At 39.7% G+C, this 15,623-nt stretch overlaps 1 protein-coding gene across 11 annotated transcripts in view; it reads left to right on the forward strand.

The window, feature by feature from the left end:
- PHTF1 (putative homeodomain transcription factor 1) overlaps positions 1-15,623 on the forward strand; it is a 62,552-nt gene that overhangs the window by 24,709 nt on the left and 22,220 nt on the right. For 10 of the 11 annotated variants that reach the window (XR_004032690.1, XM_030824810.1, XM_030824812.1 and 7 more), the window contains 2 exons: positions 8,188-8,344; positions 9,878-10,012. Coding sequence is in view for 10 of the 11 variants with exons in the window: in XM_030824810.1 (XP_030680670.1) it covers positions 8,188-8,344; positions 9,878-10,012 (292 nt within the window). In the remaining variant the exon portion in view is untranslated. The remainder of the gene's footprint in view (positions 1-8,187; positions 8,345-9,877; positions 10,013-15,623) is intronic. The other variant, XM_030824816.1, reaches the window with a different exon arrangement.

The following is a 15,623-nucleotide window of genomic DNA, read 5'->3' on the forward strand; positions in this document are numbered from 1 at the left end:
GTCAGTTTATAAGGCCACTTCTATAAGGGCACTCATCCCCAAACTATAACCAACTGGTTATATGTGACTGGGGACCTCTCTAACATGCTTTCTCACTTTTTACAATGTGGATAGGCTGAGAACTTTTCAAATCTTTAAGTTATGCTTCCTTTTTGCTTAACAATTCTGTCTTTTAAGTCATTTCTCTCTTCTCACATTTTACTATAAGCGCATAGGAAGAGCCAAGCTGCACCTTTAACACTTTGCTTAGAAATAGCTCCAGCTAAATATGCAATTTCATCACTTGCAAGTTTCACTTTCCACAGAATCCTAGACCACAAATACAGTTCAACAAGTTCTTTACCACTCTGTAACAAGGATTGTTTTTCCTTCAGTTTCTAGTAACATATTATTTCTCATTTTTATCTGAGACCTCATCAGAATGGACTTTACCTCGTATTTTACCAATATTCTGTGCATGGTTACTTAGGTATTCTTTAAGAAGATTGAAGCTTTTTCTCTAGCTCCCCTCTTTTCTTTCTTTGTTTTTGTTTGTTTGTTTTATTTTGTTTTTCAAGACAGAGTCTTTCTCTATTGCCCAGGCTGGAGTGCAGTGGCGCGATATTGGCTCACTGCAACCTCCACCTCCCGAGTTCAAGTGATTCTCCTGCCTCAGCCTCCCGAGTCGTGGGGATTACAGGCACCTGCCACCATGTCTGACTAATTTTTGTATTTTCAGTAGAGATAGGGTTTCACCATGTTGACCAGGCTGGTCTCAAACTCCTGACCTCAGATGATCCACCCGACTTGGCCTCCCAAAGTGCTGGGATTACAGGTGTGAACCACTACACCCGGCCTCCTCTTTTCTTTCTGATTCCTCACCAGAATCTCTTTTAAAACTGTTTAAGGCAAGCTAGGCTTTTTCTACTATGTACCTCAGTATTCTTCTAGTCTCTACCCATTACCTACTTATAAAGCTGCTTCCACATTTTTAGGTATTTGTTATAGTAGGACCCCCATTCTCAGTACCAATTTCTGTCTTATGCTACTTGGGCTGGCACAACAAAAATATCATGGCCTAGGTGCCTTATGAATAACAAAAAGTTATTTCTCACAGTTCTGAGAAGTTCAGATCAGAGCACTAGCAGATTCAGTGTCTAGTGAGGGTCTGCTTCTCTCTGGGTCCTCATGTTGCTGAAGGGGCACAGGAGCTGTCTGGAGTCTCGTTAATAAGGTTATTAATCTCATTCATGAGAGCTCTGCCCTCATGACCTAATCAGCTACCAAAGGCCGCATCTCCTAATATGATCACATTAAGGATTAGGATTTCAATATGAATTTTGTTGGGGACATACTTTATAGCATCTTCCCATATTGTGGGCATTTAGGTGGTTTCTATGTTTTTTCTATTAATAATGCCACCAGGAACAAAGTTTTCCTTATTTTATATTATTTCTTTGGGATTTGTTCTTTGAAATAGAATCAACAGATCAAAGAATGTGGACATTTAAGGCTTTTAGTACATATAATGAAATTACTGGTGGCACAGTCCTTTTGGAAAGCAATAGATGAGAGTACCTGTTTTACCATGGTCTTACCAGCATTTTTATAATTTTAAAAATTGTTATCTAGGTGGGGGGCAGTAGCTCAAGCCTGTAATTCCAGCACTTTGGGAAGCTGAGGTGGGAAGACTTGAGGCCAGGAGTTTGAGACCAGCCTGGGAAACATAGCGAGATCCCATCTCTTAAAAAAAAAAAAAAAAAAAAAAAATAAGCCAGGCATGGTGCAAGCCTGTAGTTCCAGCTACCTATGAGGCTGAGGTGGGAGGATCACTTGAGCCCAGGAGTTCGAGGTTACAGTGAGCTATGATTCATCACTGTACTCTAGCCTGGCTGACAGAGTAAGACCCTGACTGCATCTCTGCCTGCCCCCTCAATAAAAGATTGTTACCTAATTTGACATGCAAAAAATATTTTGCTTGTTGAATATGCATTTCCTTGGTCACTTGTAAGGGTGAAATTAAGTATTTTTTCCACACATTTATTATTAAATTATTTATTCCTTCCTTGTTGATAGATACTGCATCATATCGAGAGAAAATTTCCATATATGCCATGGTCTGTTTCTGGACTGCATATTCTGTACCATCAGTTTTGGTTATTCTCATACCTATGCCATATATTAAATTTTCATATTTGCCACAGTATGTTTCTGGACTACATACTCTGTACCATTAATTTCTGGTTATTCTCATATCTATGCCACACTGCTTTCATTACTACAGCTGTTTAATATGGATTAACATTGAGCAGGAAAAAAATGTTTTTTCTTTTGAGATGGAGTCTCACTCTGTTGCCCAGGCTGGAGTGCAATGGTGTGATCTTGGCTCACTGCAACCTCTGCCTCCTGGGCTCAAGCAATTCTCCTGCCTCAGCCTCCCAAGTAGCTGGGATTACAGGAGTATGCCACTATGCCCAACAAATTTTAGTATTTTTAGTAGAGTTGGGGTTTCCCCATGTTGACCATGCTGGTCTCGAACTCCTGACCTCGTGATACACCTGCCTCGGCCTCCCAAAGTGCTGGGATTATAGGCCTGAGCCACCACCCCTGGCCAAGTATTTCTTCATTATTCTGCTTTCCCACATTTTCTCTCATGCTTTCTTGTTTATCCTTTCCAAAATAGGTTGGCATTATTTTATCGTGATTAAAACCAAAAGACCCCCCAGAACCAACAATATAGGAATTTGGATTGGAATTCTCTGATTATCCCCTTTCTGCAGCGCACATACACAAATATAGATGTATACATATATTTTTGGAGGATGGACAGAAAATTTGACTTCTTTACAATATTCTCTTTACTATACAGAAATATGATATTGCTCTCCTTTTAATCAGGACTTCCTTTTTTTTTTTTTTGATTGAGACGGAGTCTCGCTCTGTTGCCCAGGCTGGAGTGCAGTGGCTTGACCTCGGCTCACTGCAACCTCTGCCACCCAGGTTCAAGTGATTCTCATGCCTCAGCCTCCTGAGTAGCTGAGACTACAGGTGCGCGCCACCATGCCTGGCTAATTTTTTTGTATTTTTAGTAGAGATGGGGTTTTGCCACGTTGGCCAGGCTGGTCTCGAACTCCTGACCTTAGGTGATCCTTCTGCCTCGGCCTTCCAAAGTGCTGGGATTACAAGTGTGAGCCACAGCCCCTGGTCTTAATCAGGACTTCTGTTTATCCCTCAGTAAAGCTTTGCAGGATTTTTTCTTTCTTTTTTTTTTTTCTTTTTAAATAGAGACAGGGTCTCACTCTTACTCCCAGGCTGGAGTGCGATGGCATGATGGTATTTCACTACAGCCTTGAGCCCAGGCAATCCTGCTGCCTCAGCCTGTTGAGTAGCTGGGACTATAGGTGTGTGCCACCATGCTCAGCTGGTGTTTTTTATTTTTTATTTTTTAGAGATGGGCTCTCGCTATATTGCCCAGGCTGGTCTTTGAACTCCTGGCATCAAGTGATCAAATGATCTTCCTGCCTCAACCTCCCAAAGTGTTGGAGTTACACAGGTGAGCCACCACACCCAGCCCTGGATTTTTTTCTTATAAGGCCTGCTTAGATCTTGTTAAATTCAATTTTTTTTATTGTGGTAACATATACACAACATGAAATTCACCATCTTAACCATTTCTCAGTGTAGAGTTTAGTGGCATTAAGTATACTGATACTGGAATACAACCATCACACACCGTTTATTTCCAGAAATTTTTTCATCTTCTCAAACTGAAACTCCATACCCATTAAACTCCTTATTTCCCCTACCCATAGTCCCTGGCAACCACCATTCTACCTCGTCTCTATGATTTTGACTACTCTGGGAACATCATATAAGCAGAATTATATAATAGTTGTCCTTTTGCAACTGGCTTATTTCACTTCGCATAATATCCTCAAGGTCGCCCATGTAGAATGTTTCAGAATTCTTCCTTTTTAAGGCTGAATTGTATTCCATTGTATGTAGATACCATGTTTAGTTTATACATTCATCTTCTGAGAGATACTTAGAGATTTCCACCTGAAATTAAAATATTTTGTCTTTCTTGCTGCTGCTGAAAATACATGACTTTTTAAGTCTATTTTTACAAATTTTAAGTGGTTTTTGCTGTCACATTTGAAAGCTATTGATTTATAATTAAAATTGTTATAACCAGCCGCTTTATTAAACTCTTTGTCATCAATTCTAATAGTTTTTCAGTGCTTGTATTAGATTTTATAATGATACAACCATATGATTGGCAAATAATGACAATTTGGTTTTCTCCTTTCACATACATTTCATTTACTTTCACCGAATCAGTCAACATTTCAGAGTATTGTTAAATGATAACAGTGAGTGGTCATCCTTGTTTTGTTCCTGATTCAGAATATCTTCACTAACATATAATATGTATTGATTTTACTTATATATTCTTTAGCATGTTAAGGAAATGTTTTTATTCTTAATAGTTTAGAAAATATGGGCATTTGAGATGAATTACAAATCAAGAACAAATGTATGTATGTGTTTTTTTTAATACAATGCTTTTTATTTTACTGTTACCTGGAGTTGGGCCAGACTTCACAGGTTTAGGGCACAATCCTCTACAAGACTGCTCTCCCTTCAGATATCAGCCTCCAGTTTGGGGGTCCCCAGGATCACTCTCACTTCTGACCAGGTTGCTATAGTTTTGGGTTGATTGGACGGAATGACTCTCAGAACTTCAGAAAGTGCTAAACTTACAATTATAGTTTCATTATAGCAACAGAATATAAATGAGAGGAGAGGTATAGGAGTGTTTGGGATGGTTCCAAACAGGATGCTTCCATTGTCCTCAGGTAGCAATATGCAAAATATTGCCACCCAGGGAAGCTCCCTGAAGCTTTGGTATGTAGAGTTTTTATTGAGACTTTATTATTTAGGCCTGATTGATGGAATCATTGACATGTGGTTGAATGCAGTCTCCATCACCCTTCACTCCTCAGAGGTCTCCTACTATGGCTCAAAGACCTAAGCCTTTAATCACATAGTTGGTCTTTTTGGGGTGGCCAGCAGCCATCCTTAGGTACCTGGTTAGCATAAACTATCAGGCCTGTCACAAGGGGCCGACAATGAATAGCAAAGGTACTTCTGTCACTTAGGAAATTCAAGGGCTTAGAGGTCACCTCCCAGGAACTGGGATCAAATGCCAACCAAATTCTTTTTTCTTTAACTTTTTAATTTTTGTGGGTATATAGTAGGTATATATATTTATAAGGTAGATGAGATACTTTGATACAGGCATGCAATGCATAATACATCATGGCAAGTAGGGTATTCATCTTCTCAAGCATTTATCCATTGTGTTACAAACAATCCACTTATACTCTTTTAGTTAATTTTAAATGTACAACTAAATTATTGACTATAGGTCACCTTGTTGTACTATCAAATACTAGGTACTTTTCATTCTGTCCCATGAACCATCCCCACATCCCCTACTCCACCCCCACTACCCTTCTCAGCCTCAGAGCCTTCTACTCTCTGTCTCCTTGAGTTCAGTCATTTTAATTTTTAGCTCCCACAAATAAATGAGAACATGTGAAGTTTGTCTTTCTGTGCTTGGTTTATATCACTTAACATAATGTCCTCTAGTTCCATCCGTGTTGTTGCAAATGACAGAATCTTATTCCTTTTTATGGCTGAATAGTACTTCATTGTGTATGTGTACCACATTTTCTTTATCCGTTCATCTGCTGATGGACACTTAGGTTGCTTCCAAATCTTGGCTGTCGTGACAGTGCTACAACAAATGTGGGAGTGACTCTGATATACTGATTTCCTTACTTTCTTTTGTTCTTTTTTGTTTGTTTGTTTTGAGACAGAGTCTCATTCTGTCACCCAGGGACTGCAGTGCAGTGGCATAATCTCAGCTCACTGCAACCCTCTGCCTCCTGGGTTCAAGTGATTCTCCTGCCCCAGCCTCCCGAGTAGCTGGGACTACAGGTTCCTGCCACCATGCCTGGCAAATTTTTATATTTTTAGTAGAGACAGGGTTTCACCATGTTGCCCAGGCTGATCTTGAACTTCTCACCTCAAGTGATCCGCCCACTTTGGCCTCGCAAAGTGCTGGGATTACAGGCATAAGCCACAGTGCCCAACCACCATTTTCCTTTCTTTTGGGCATATACCCAGCAGTGAGACTGCTGGATCATATGGTAGTTCTATTTTTCTTTATTTGAGGAAACTCCAAGCTGTTCTTCATAGTGGTTGTACTACTTTACATTCCCACCAACAGTGTACGGGGGTTCCCTTTTCTCAATATCCTCTCCAGCATTTATTATTGCCAATCTTTTGGATAAAAGCCATTTTAACTGGAGTGAGATGATATCTCATTGTGGTTTTGATTTGCATTTCTGTGATCAATGATATGAGCACATTTTTACATGCCTGTTTGCCATTTGTATGTCTTCTTTTGAGAGATGTCTATTCAGATCTTTTGCCCATTTTAAAATCAGATTATTAGGTTATTTCCCATAGAGTTGTTTGAGCTCCTTTTATCTTCTGGTTATTAATCCCTTGTCAGATGGATAATTTGCAAAGACTTTCTCTCATTCTGTGAGTTGTCTCTTCTCTTGATTGTTTCCTTTGCTATGTAGAAGCTTCCCCTGGCCCAGCCCCCCACCCCTCCATCCCTGAGACGGAGTCTTGCTCTGTCGCCCAGGCTGGAGTGCAGTGTTGTGATCTTGGTTTAACTTGATGTGACCCCATTTGTCCATTTTTGCTTCACCAACCAAATTTTATTTTTTTTTTGAGGCCAGGTCTCACTCTGTTGCCCAGTCTGGAGTGCAGTGGTGCGATCTTGGCTCACTACAGCCTCGACTTCCTGGGCTCAAGTGATCCTCTCACCTCAGCCTCTTGAGTAGGCTGGGAGTGGGACCGCAGGTGCGTGCCACCATGTTCGGCTAATTTTTGGAGTTTTGTAGAGATGGGGTTTTGTCGTGTTGCCCCGGCTAGTCTTGAATTTCTGGGCTCAAGTGATCTACCCACCAGGCCTCAAAAAGTGCTGGGATTACAGGTGTGAGCCACCATGTCCAGCCGCCAACCAAATTCTTTATTACATAACTGTCAGTTGAGATGATTTGTATTGTATAGATGTGATCAAAATTACATTGTATGAAATTATTACATTAATTCAGTTGAGTCAACAAATACTTAAGCCTACTGTGTCTGTGCCAAATTTTCTTCTAGTTGCTGAGATAAATTTTCTACTTTTAAATGTCAAATTCACTTTGATAGTATTTCAATCATTTATCCAACAAATATTGAGTGTCTATTCTGTGCTCCAAGTACTGGTTTCCAACAAATGTCGAGTGTCTATTCTGTGCTCCAGGTACTAGTTTTAGATATAGCAGTGAACAAACCAGACAAAACTCCTTGTCTTCATGGTGCTTACTTTTTAGTGGCAAATTTATATTTACATTCTCAAGTCAACAAGATCTGTAGTTTATTGTCTGGGTACTTTCATTATTGTGTTTGAGTACTGGGATTTTATTAGGGCATGGAATAGGTAACTTTCTTTTTCTCCGCACAGGAATAGTTTGTATAGCACAAGAATTACTATTTATGTGAAAATCTGAAATATGTTAAAATATGTAGATACTTTTTGATATTTTTCCATTTCATTTACTTCTTTAAACATTTTATATATATGCTTTGATTTGCATTTCATATATATATACACATATATGTATCTTTCTTCTTCATTATATATGAAATGAAAAGGCAACACAGCATGGTAGTTAAGAGTGAGGACTCTGGAGCCTGACTACCTGGGTTCAATCCCCATCTTTGCTGTTTGCTTTCTGTGTAGCCTTGGAAAATACTCTTCCTTTGAGCAACACAGCACTTCAAAATGTGTGTTGTATACAGCATCTAGTTGTTTTTGTGGTGGAAACCCTTTCGAAATATCTAAATTATCATGCACCTAGAAAGGTAAATCCTTTTAACAGAGTATTCTTCACTTGCCGAGGGATCTAGGGCTTCAGTTTTTCACTCGGCTAATGTGCAGCTGGATGAGTATTGTAGGAAACTGTTTATTTGTGTACTTTTTTAAATGATGGATTTTTATAGGAACAGTTGGTATAGTTTTTAGAATTAATTTTAAAGATGAGCTCTAATGTTTTACATCTTAAAACCTCTTTTCAGTTATAGCAATTGTCTTATATTTGATGATGCCTATTGTGAACATAAGTGAAGTACTTGGACCCTTGTGCCTTATGCTACTCATGGGAACTGTCCACTGTCAAATTGTGTCTACTCAGATAACAAGACCATCAGGAAACAATGGAAATCGAAGAAGAAGGTAAGATGAGAAATTACACTGTAGTTGTATATTTTCTGGGAGAGGTATTGTAGAGATTTATACAATCTTTGATTAATTTAAAATCTCCCTCTTTTGTGTTTTTCATTATTTTTTGGCTTAGAAAATGAATGCATTACTTTGCACTTTTCTCCTTGATGCTGAGAAACCTTGTTATAAACTTTCAGTTCCAGTTTGGGATTTTTGTCATTCAGTACAGTTGTTTAAAAGGAAAATTTCTATACTATATTATTCTTTATAAAATTTATCATGTATTGGCTTTGAAGAAAACATTCTCTTTGAAATTCAGTCTTAATCAAAATTTGGTGAAAATTCACTGTAAACAAGGATCTTGGTACATTTGGTTAGTGCTACCAAAATTTTACCTTTTTTCAAAGATGTGTAATAAGAATTGATTTCTAAGTGGTCTAAACTTTTTTTTTTTTTTCTTTTTGAGACAGAGTTTCGCTCTTGTTGCCCAGGCTGGAGTGCAATGACGCAGTCTCGGCTCACTGCAACCTACACCTCCCGAGTTCAAGCGATTCTCCCGCCTCAGTCTCCTAAGTAGCTGGGATTACAAGCGTATACCACCACGCCCGGCTAATTTTTTTTTTTTGAATTTAGTAGAGACAGGGTTTCACCATGTTGATCAGGCTGATCTAGAACTCCTGACCTCAGGCGATCCACCCGCCTCAGCCTCCCAAAGGGCTGAGATTACAGGCGTGAGCCACTGCGCCCAGCCATCTAAACTTTTAATAAGTATTTATTTGGCTTTTCATTACATATTGAATTCATGTTATATTTTAATCAATTATATGGTATATGTGAGTTTTGGAACTGTTGAAATGTTCTTAGCTCTATGCAGTGTTATTTTCTAAAAGTTATGTTATCTTCCCTCAGAATATCTGTAGATTTTTGCCTGTGTAAACAATTACTAAATAAGAATTTTCCGTTAGGTGCAATGAATTTCAACATATTCTTATTTTTGAATGTTATTTTATAAACTTTTTGAAAAAGATTTCTTGTAAATTCAGTTAAATTGATGGAATGTTTTCTAAGGACATAAAATGCTATGCTATGTCTTATTGATATCTATAGTATATATCTTTTAATTGTCTAGGATATCAATAAAAAGTGATCAGTTGCTACTATTCTATGTTACCCTTATAAAATGTGCCATAAGAGGTAGATTCCTAACGTCCATATTTAAAGAAATTTCTCCTTCTGCTAGTGGTATTGAATGTGCCTGAACAGACTCTTGGTCATATAAGTGGACATTTTTTTTTTTAGTAGATTCTGAATAGCGGTTCTATTTCTTTAATGACTGAACAACATTGTAGCATAGGACTTTGGTTTGGAATCTAGTTTTGCCCTCAAATCAGAAAGCTCTTGCATAATTTATCCTCAGAATATGAAGTTAAACTATACTCGATTTTAGGTAGTAATTTGTCAGTATAATTTTCTGTAGGGATATTTTTGGCAGAAATAGAAAGGGTCTTGAATAATCTGAAGTTACTGAAATTTTTTTTTTTGTAGAAAATTACGAAAAACTGTAAATGGTGATGGGAGCCGAGAAAATGGAAATAACTCCTCTGATAAAGTCAGAGGAATAGAAACTGTGGAATCTGTACCCATTATTGGTGGTTTTTGGGAGACTATCTTTGGCAACAGGTGGGAGTCTTTTTTACTTGATTTTGTATTCACATGGTGTTTACAGAATGTATAGTATCATCAGGCCATAGGAGTAAGTAGTATAGACTTATCTTGGTGTGATTTTTAAGGGTTATCAGAGGGCTTGCTTACTCAAAATGTTGTCTTCACTGTCTGTTTTGTTACCTGTGAATGCAGTAATCTATCATGGAAGTATTCTGTTTTGTTTTTTTTTTTTTTTTTTTTTTTTTTTTTTTAAACGGAGTCCTATTCTCTCACCCAGGCTGGAGTGCAGTGGCACGATCTTGGCTCACTGCAACCTCTGCCTCTTGAGTTCAAGCGATTCTCCTGCCTCAGCCTTCTGAGTAGCTGGGATTACAGGTGCCTGCCGCCATACCCAGCTAATTTTTGTATTTTATTAGAGACAGGGTTTCACCATGTTTCCCAGGCTGATATCGAATTCCTGACCTCAGGCCTCGGGCATGAGCCATCGCACCTGGCCTGATTTCCTTTCTTTTGGTTATATACCTAGCAGTGGGGTTGCTGGATCACATGGTAGTTCTATTTTTCTTAATTTGAGGAAACTCCAAGCTGTTCTTCATAGTGGTTGTACTACTTTACATTTCCCCCAACAGTGTACGGGGGTTCCCTTTTCTCCATATCCTCTCCAGCATTTGTTATCGTCTGTCTTTTGCATAAAAGCCATTTTAACTGGAGTGAGATGATATCTCATTGTGGTTTTGATTTGCATTTCCGTGATCAGTGATATGAGTACCTTTTCGTATACCTGCTTGCCATTTGTATGTCTTCTTTTGAGAAATGTCTATTCAGATCTTTTGCCCATTTTAAAATCAGATTATTAGATTTTTCTATAGAGTTGTTTGAGCTCCTTATATATTCTGGTTATTGATCCCTTGTCAGATGGATAATTTGAGACTTTCTCTCATTCTGTGAGTTGTCTTTTCACATGGTTGATTGTTTCCTGTGCTATATGGAAGCTTTTTAACTTGATGTGATCTCATTTGTCCATTTTGCTTTGGTTGCCTGTGCTTGTGGAGTATTATTTAAGAAATCTTTGCCCAGACCAATATCTGGAGAGTTTCCCTAATGTTTTCTTTTAGTCATTTCATAGTTTGGGGTCCTAGATTTAGTTCTTTAATTAACTTTTATTTGATTTTTGCATATGGTGAGAGATAAGGGTCTAGTCTCATTCTTCTGCATGTGGATATTCAGTTTTTCCAGCACCATTTATTGAAGAGACTGTCCTTTCTCTAATATATGTTCTTGGCATCTTTGTCAAAACTGAGTTCACTGTTGGCCGGGCACTGTGGCTCATGCCTGTAATCCCAGCACTTTGGGAGGCTGAGGCGGGGGGATCATTTGAGGTCAGGAGTTCAAGACCAGCCTGGCCAAACCTTGTCTCTACTAAAAATACAAGAATTATCCGGGCATGGTGGTGGGCATCTGTAATCCCAGCTACTCGGGAGGTGGAAGCGGGAGAATCACTTGAACCTGGGAGGCAGAGGTTGCAGTGAGCCAGGATCTCACCACTTTACTCCAGCCTAGGTGACAGAGTGTGACCCTGTCTCAAAAAAAAAAAAAATGAGTTCACTGTAGATGTATGGATTTATTTCTGGGTTCTCAATTCTGTTCCATTGGCCGATGTGTTTTTATGCCACTACTGTGCTCCTTTGGTTACTATAGTGCTGTAGTACAGTTTGAAGTCAGGTAATGTGATTCCTTCAGTTTTGTTATTTTTACTTAGGATAGCTTTGGTTATTTTGGGTCTTTTGTGATTCCATATAATTTTTATTTATTTATTTATTTTTTTGAGACGGAGTCTTCCTCTGTTGCCCAGGCTGGAGTGCAATGGCGTGATCTCGGCTCACTGCAACCTCCGCCTCCCAGGTTCAAGGAATTCTCCTGCCTCAGCCTCCCAAGTAGCTGGGATTACAGGCACCCGCCACCACGCCTGGCTAATTTTTTTATTATTATTTTTAGTAGAGACAGGGTTTTACCATGTTGGCCAGGCTGGTCTCGAACTCCTGACCTCAGGTGATCTGCCCATCTCAGCCTCCCAAAGTGCTGGGATTACAGGCGTGAGCCACCACGCCTGGCTGATTCCATATAAATTTTAGGATTTTTTTTCTATTTCTGTGAAGAATGTCATTGTTATTTTTATAAGGATTGCATTGAATCTGTAGATTGCTTTGGTTAATATGGATATTTTTCACAATAGTCATTCTTCCAGTTCATAAACTATGGAATATCTTTCCATATTTTTTGCGTTCTCTTCAATTTCTTTTCTTTTTTTTTTTTTTTTTTTTTTGAGACAGAGTCTCGCTCTATCGCCGAGGCTGGAGTGTGGTGGCATGATCTCGGCTCACTGCAGGCTCCACCTCCTGGGTTCACGCCATTCTCCTGCCTCAGCCTCCCGAGTAGCTGGGACTACACGCACCCGCCACCGTGCCTGGATCATTTTTTGTATTTTTAGTAGAGACGGGGTTTCACCATGGTCTCGATCTCCTGACCTCGCGATCCGCCCATCTTTGTTTCCCAAAGTGCTGGGATTACAGGCGTGACCCACCGCGCCCAGCTGCGTTCTCTTCAATTTCTTACATCTATGTTTTATAGTTTTCATTATAGAGATCTTTCACTTCTTTGGTTAATTGCTAGGTGTTTAATTTTATTTGTAACTATTAGAAATCGTGTAACTTTCTTGATTTTTTTGGATTGTTTGCTATTGGCATATAGAAATGCTATTGATTTTTGGCTGGGCACAGTGGCTCACGCCTGTAATCCCAGCACTTTGGGAGGCCGAGGCGGGCAGATCACGAGGTCAGGAGATCGAGACCATACTGGTTAACATAACATGGTAAAACCTTGTCTCTACTAAAAATACAAAAAAAAAAAAAAATTAGCTGGGCGTGGTGGCAGGCGCCTATAGTCCCAGCTACTCGGGAGGCTGAGACAGGAGAATGACGTGAATCCAGGAGGTGGAGCTTGCAGTGAGCCGAGATCACGCCACTGCACTCCAGCCTGGGCGACAGAGCAAGACTCCATCTCAAAAAAAAAAAAAAAAGAAATGCTATTGATTTTTTATGTCAATTTTGTATCCTGCAACTTTAATGAATTTGTTTATCAGTTCTGATAGTTTTTTGGTGGAATCTTTAGGTTTTTCCAAATATGAGATCTTATTATCTGTAAACAAAGGTAATTTGAATTCTTCTTTTCCAATTTGTAGGCCTTTCATTTCTGTCCCTTGTCTGATTGCTCTAGCTAGGACTGCCAGTACTATATTGAATAACAGTGATGAAAGTGGGCATCTTTGTCATTTTCCAGATCTTAGAGGAAAGGCTTTCAGTTTTTCCTCATTCAGTATGATACCAGCTGTGGGTCTGTCATGTGACTTTTATTCTTTTGAGGTATGTTCCTTCTCTACCCTGATTTTTGAGAATTATTATCATGCAGGGATATTGAATTTTATCAAATGCTTTTTCATCATCATTTGAAATGATTATATGTTTTTTTTCCTTCATTCTTTTGGTATGATGTGTCACATTAATTGATTTGTATGTATGTTGAACCATCCTTGCATCCCTGGTATAACCCTACTTGGTCATGATGAATGATCTTTTTATTTATTTATTTTGTCTTATTGTTATTCATATTTGAGACAGAGCCTCACTCTGTTGCCCAGGCTTGAGTGCAGTGGCGTGATCTTGGCTCACTGCAACCTCTGCTTCCCAGTTCAAGTGATTCTTGTGTGTGAGCCCCCCATGTAGCTGGGACCACAGGCATGTGCCACCACATCCCTCCCTAATTTTTTGTATTTTTTGTAGAGGTGCACAGAAGACAAGTATTGAGATTTGAGAACCTCCGCCTAGATTTCACAGGATGTATGGAAATGCTTGGATGTCCAGGCAGAAGTTTGCTGCCGGGGCAGGGCACTCATGGTGAAACTTTGCTAGGGCAGTGTGGAAGGGAAATATGGGGTGGGCACCCCCACATAGAGTTCTCACTGGAGCACTGCCTAGTGGACCTGTGAGAAGAGGGCCACTGTCCTCAAGACCCCACAATGGTAGATCCACCGATAGCTTGCATTGTGCGCCTGGAAAAGCCATAGACACTCAACACCAGCCCATGAAAGCAGCCAGGAGGGAGGCTGTACCCTCCTGGTGATACTTGATATCATTTTAATTTTCTGGAATGTTTTAAGACTTGTTTTGTGGCTATAATATGATATATCCCTGAAAATGATTCATGCACTGAGGAGAAAAATGTGTATTCTATAGCCAGTAGGTAAAATGTTCAGTAAATGTCTGTCAGGTCTATTTGGTCTGTAGTGTAGATTAAGTCCAATTTTTTTTTGTTGATTTTTCTATTTGGATGATCTGTCTAATGCTGAAAATGAGGTTGAAGTCTCCAGCTATTATTGTATTGGAGTCTATCTCTCTCTTTAATAATATTTGCTTTATGTATCTGGGTGCTTCAGTTTTGTGTGCATATATATTTACAATTGTTATGTCCTCTTGCTGCATTGACCCCTTTATCATTATATAATGACCATCTTTAACTCTTTTTATAGTTAAAGTCTATTTTGACCAATATAAATATAGCTACTTGATATGATTTGGCTGTGTCCCCACCCAAATATCAACTTGAATTGTATCTCCCAGAATTCCCACGTATTGCGGGAAGGAGCCAGGGGGAGGTAATTGGGTCATGGGGGCTGCTCTTTCCTGTGCTAGTCTCGTGATAGTGAATAAGCCTCACAAGATCTGATGGGTTTATCAGGAGTTTCCGCTTTTGCTTCTTCCTTATTTTCTCTTGCTGCCGCTGTGTAAGAAGTGCCTTTCGGCCGGGCGCGGTGGCTCGTGCTTGTAATCCCAGCACTTTGGGAGGCCAAGGCGGGCGGATCACGAGGTCAGGAGATCGAGATCACGGTGAAACCCCGTCTCTACTAAAAATACAAAAAATTAGCCGGGCGTGGTGGCGGGTGCCTGTAGTCCCAGCTACTCGGAGAGGCTGAGGCAGGAGAATGGCGTGAACCCGGGAGGCGGAGCTTGCAGTGAGCCGAGATTGCGCCACTGCACTCCAGCCTGGGCGACAGAGCGAGACTCCATCTCAAAAAAAAAAAGAAGTGCCTTTCACCTCCTGCTGTGATTCTGAAGCCTCCCCAGCCTTGTGGAACTGTAAGTCTAATTAAACCTCTTCTTCTTCTCAGTCTCAGGTATGTCTTTGTCAGCAGCATGACAATAATACAGTAAATTGGTACCAGTAGAGTAGGGCGTTGCTGAAAAGATACCTGAAAATATGAAAACAACTTTGGAACTGGGTAACAGGCAGAGGTTGGAACAGTTTGGAGCTCTCAGAAGAAGACAGGAAAATGTGGGAAGTTTGGAACCTCCTAGAGATTTGTTGAATGGCTTTGACAGCAATGCTGATAGTGATACAAACAATAAGGTCCAGGCTGAGGTGGTAACAGATGGAGATGAGGAATTTCTTGGGAACTGAAGCAAAGGTGACTCTTGTTATGTTTTAGCAAAGAGACTGGTGGCATTTTGCCCCTGCCTTAGAGATTTGTAGAACTTTGAACTTAAGAGAGATGATTTAGGGTATCTGGTGGAAA

The sequence above is a fragment of the Nomascus leucogenys genome, chromosome 12 (genome assembly GCF_006542625.1).
Source record: "Nomascus leucogenys isolate Asia chromosome 12, Asia_NLE_v1, whole genome shotgun sequence".
Taxonomy (NCBI): Eukaryota; Metazoa; Chordata; class Mammalia; order Primates; family Hylobatidae; genus Nomascus; species Nomascus leucogenys.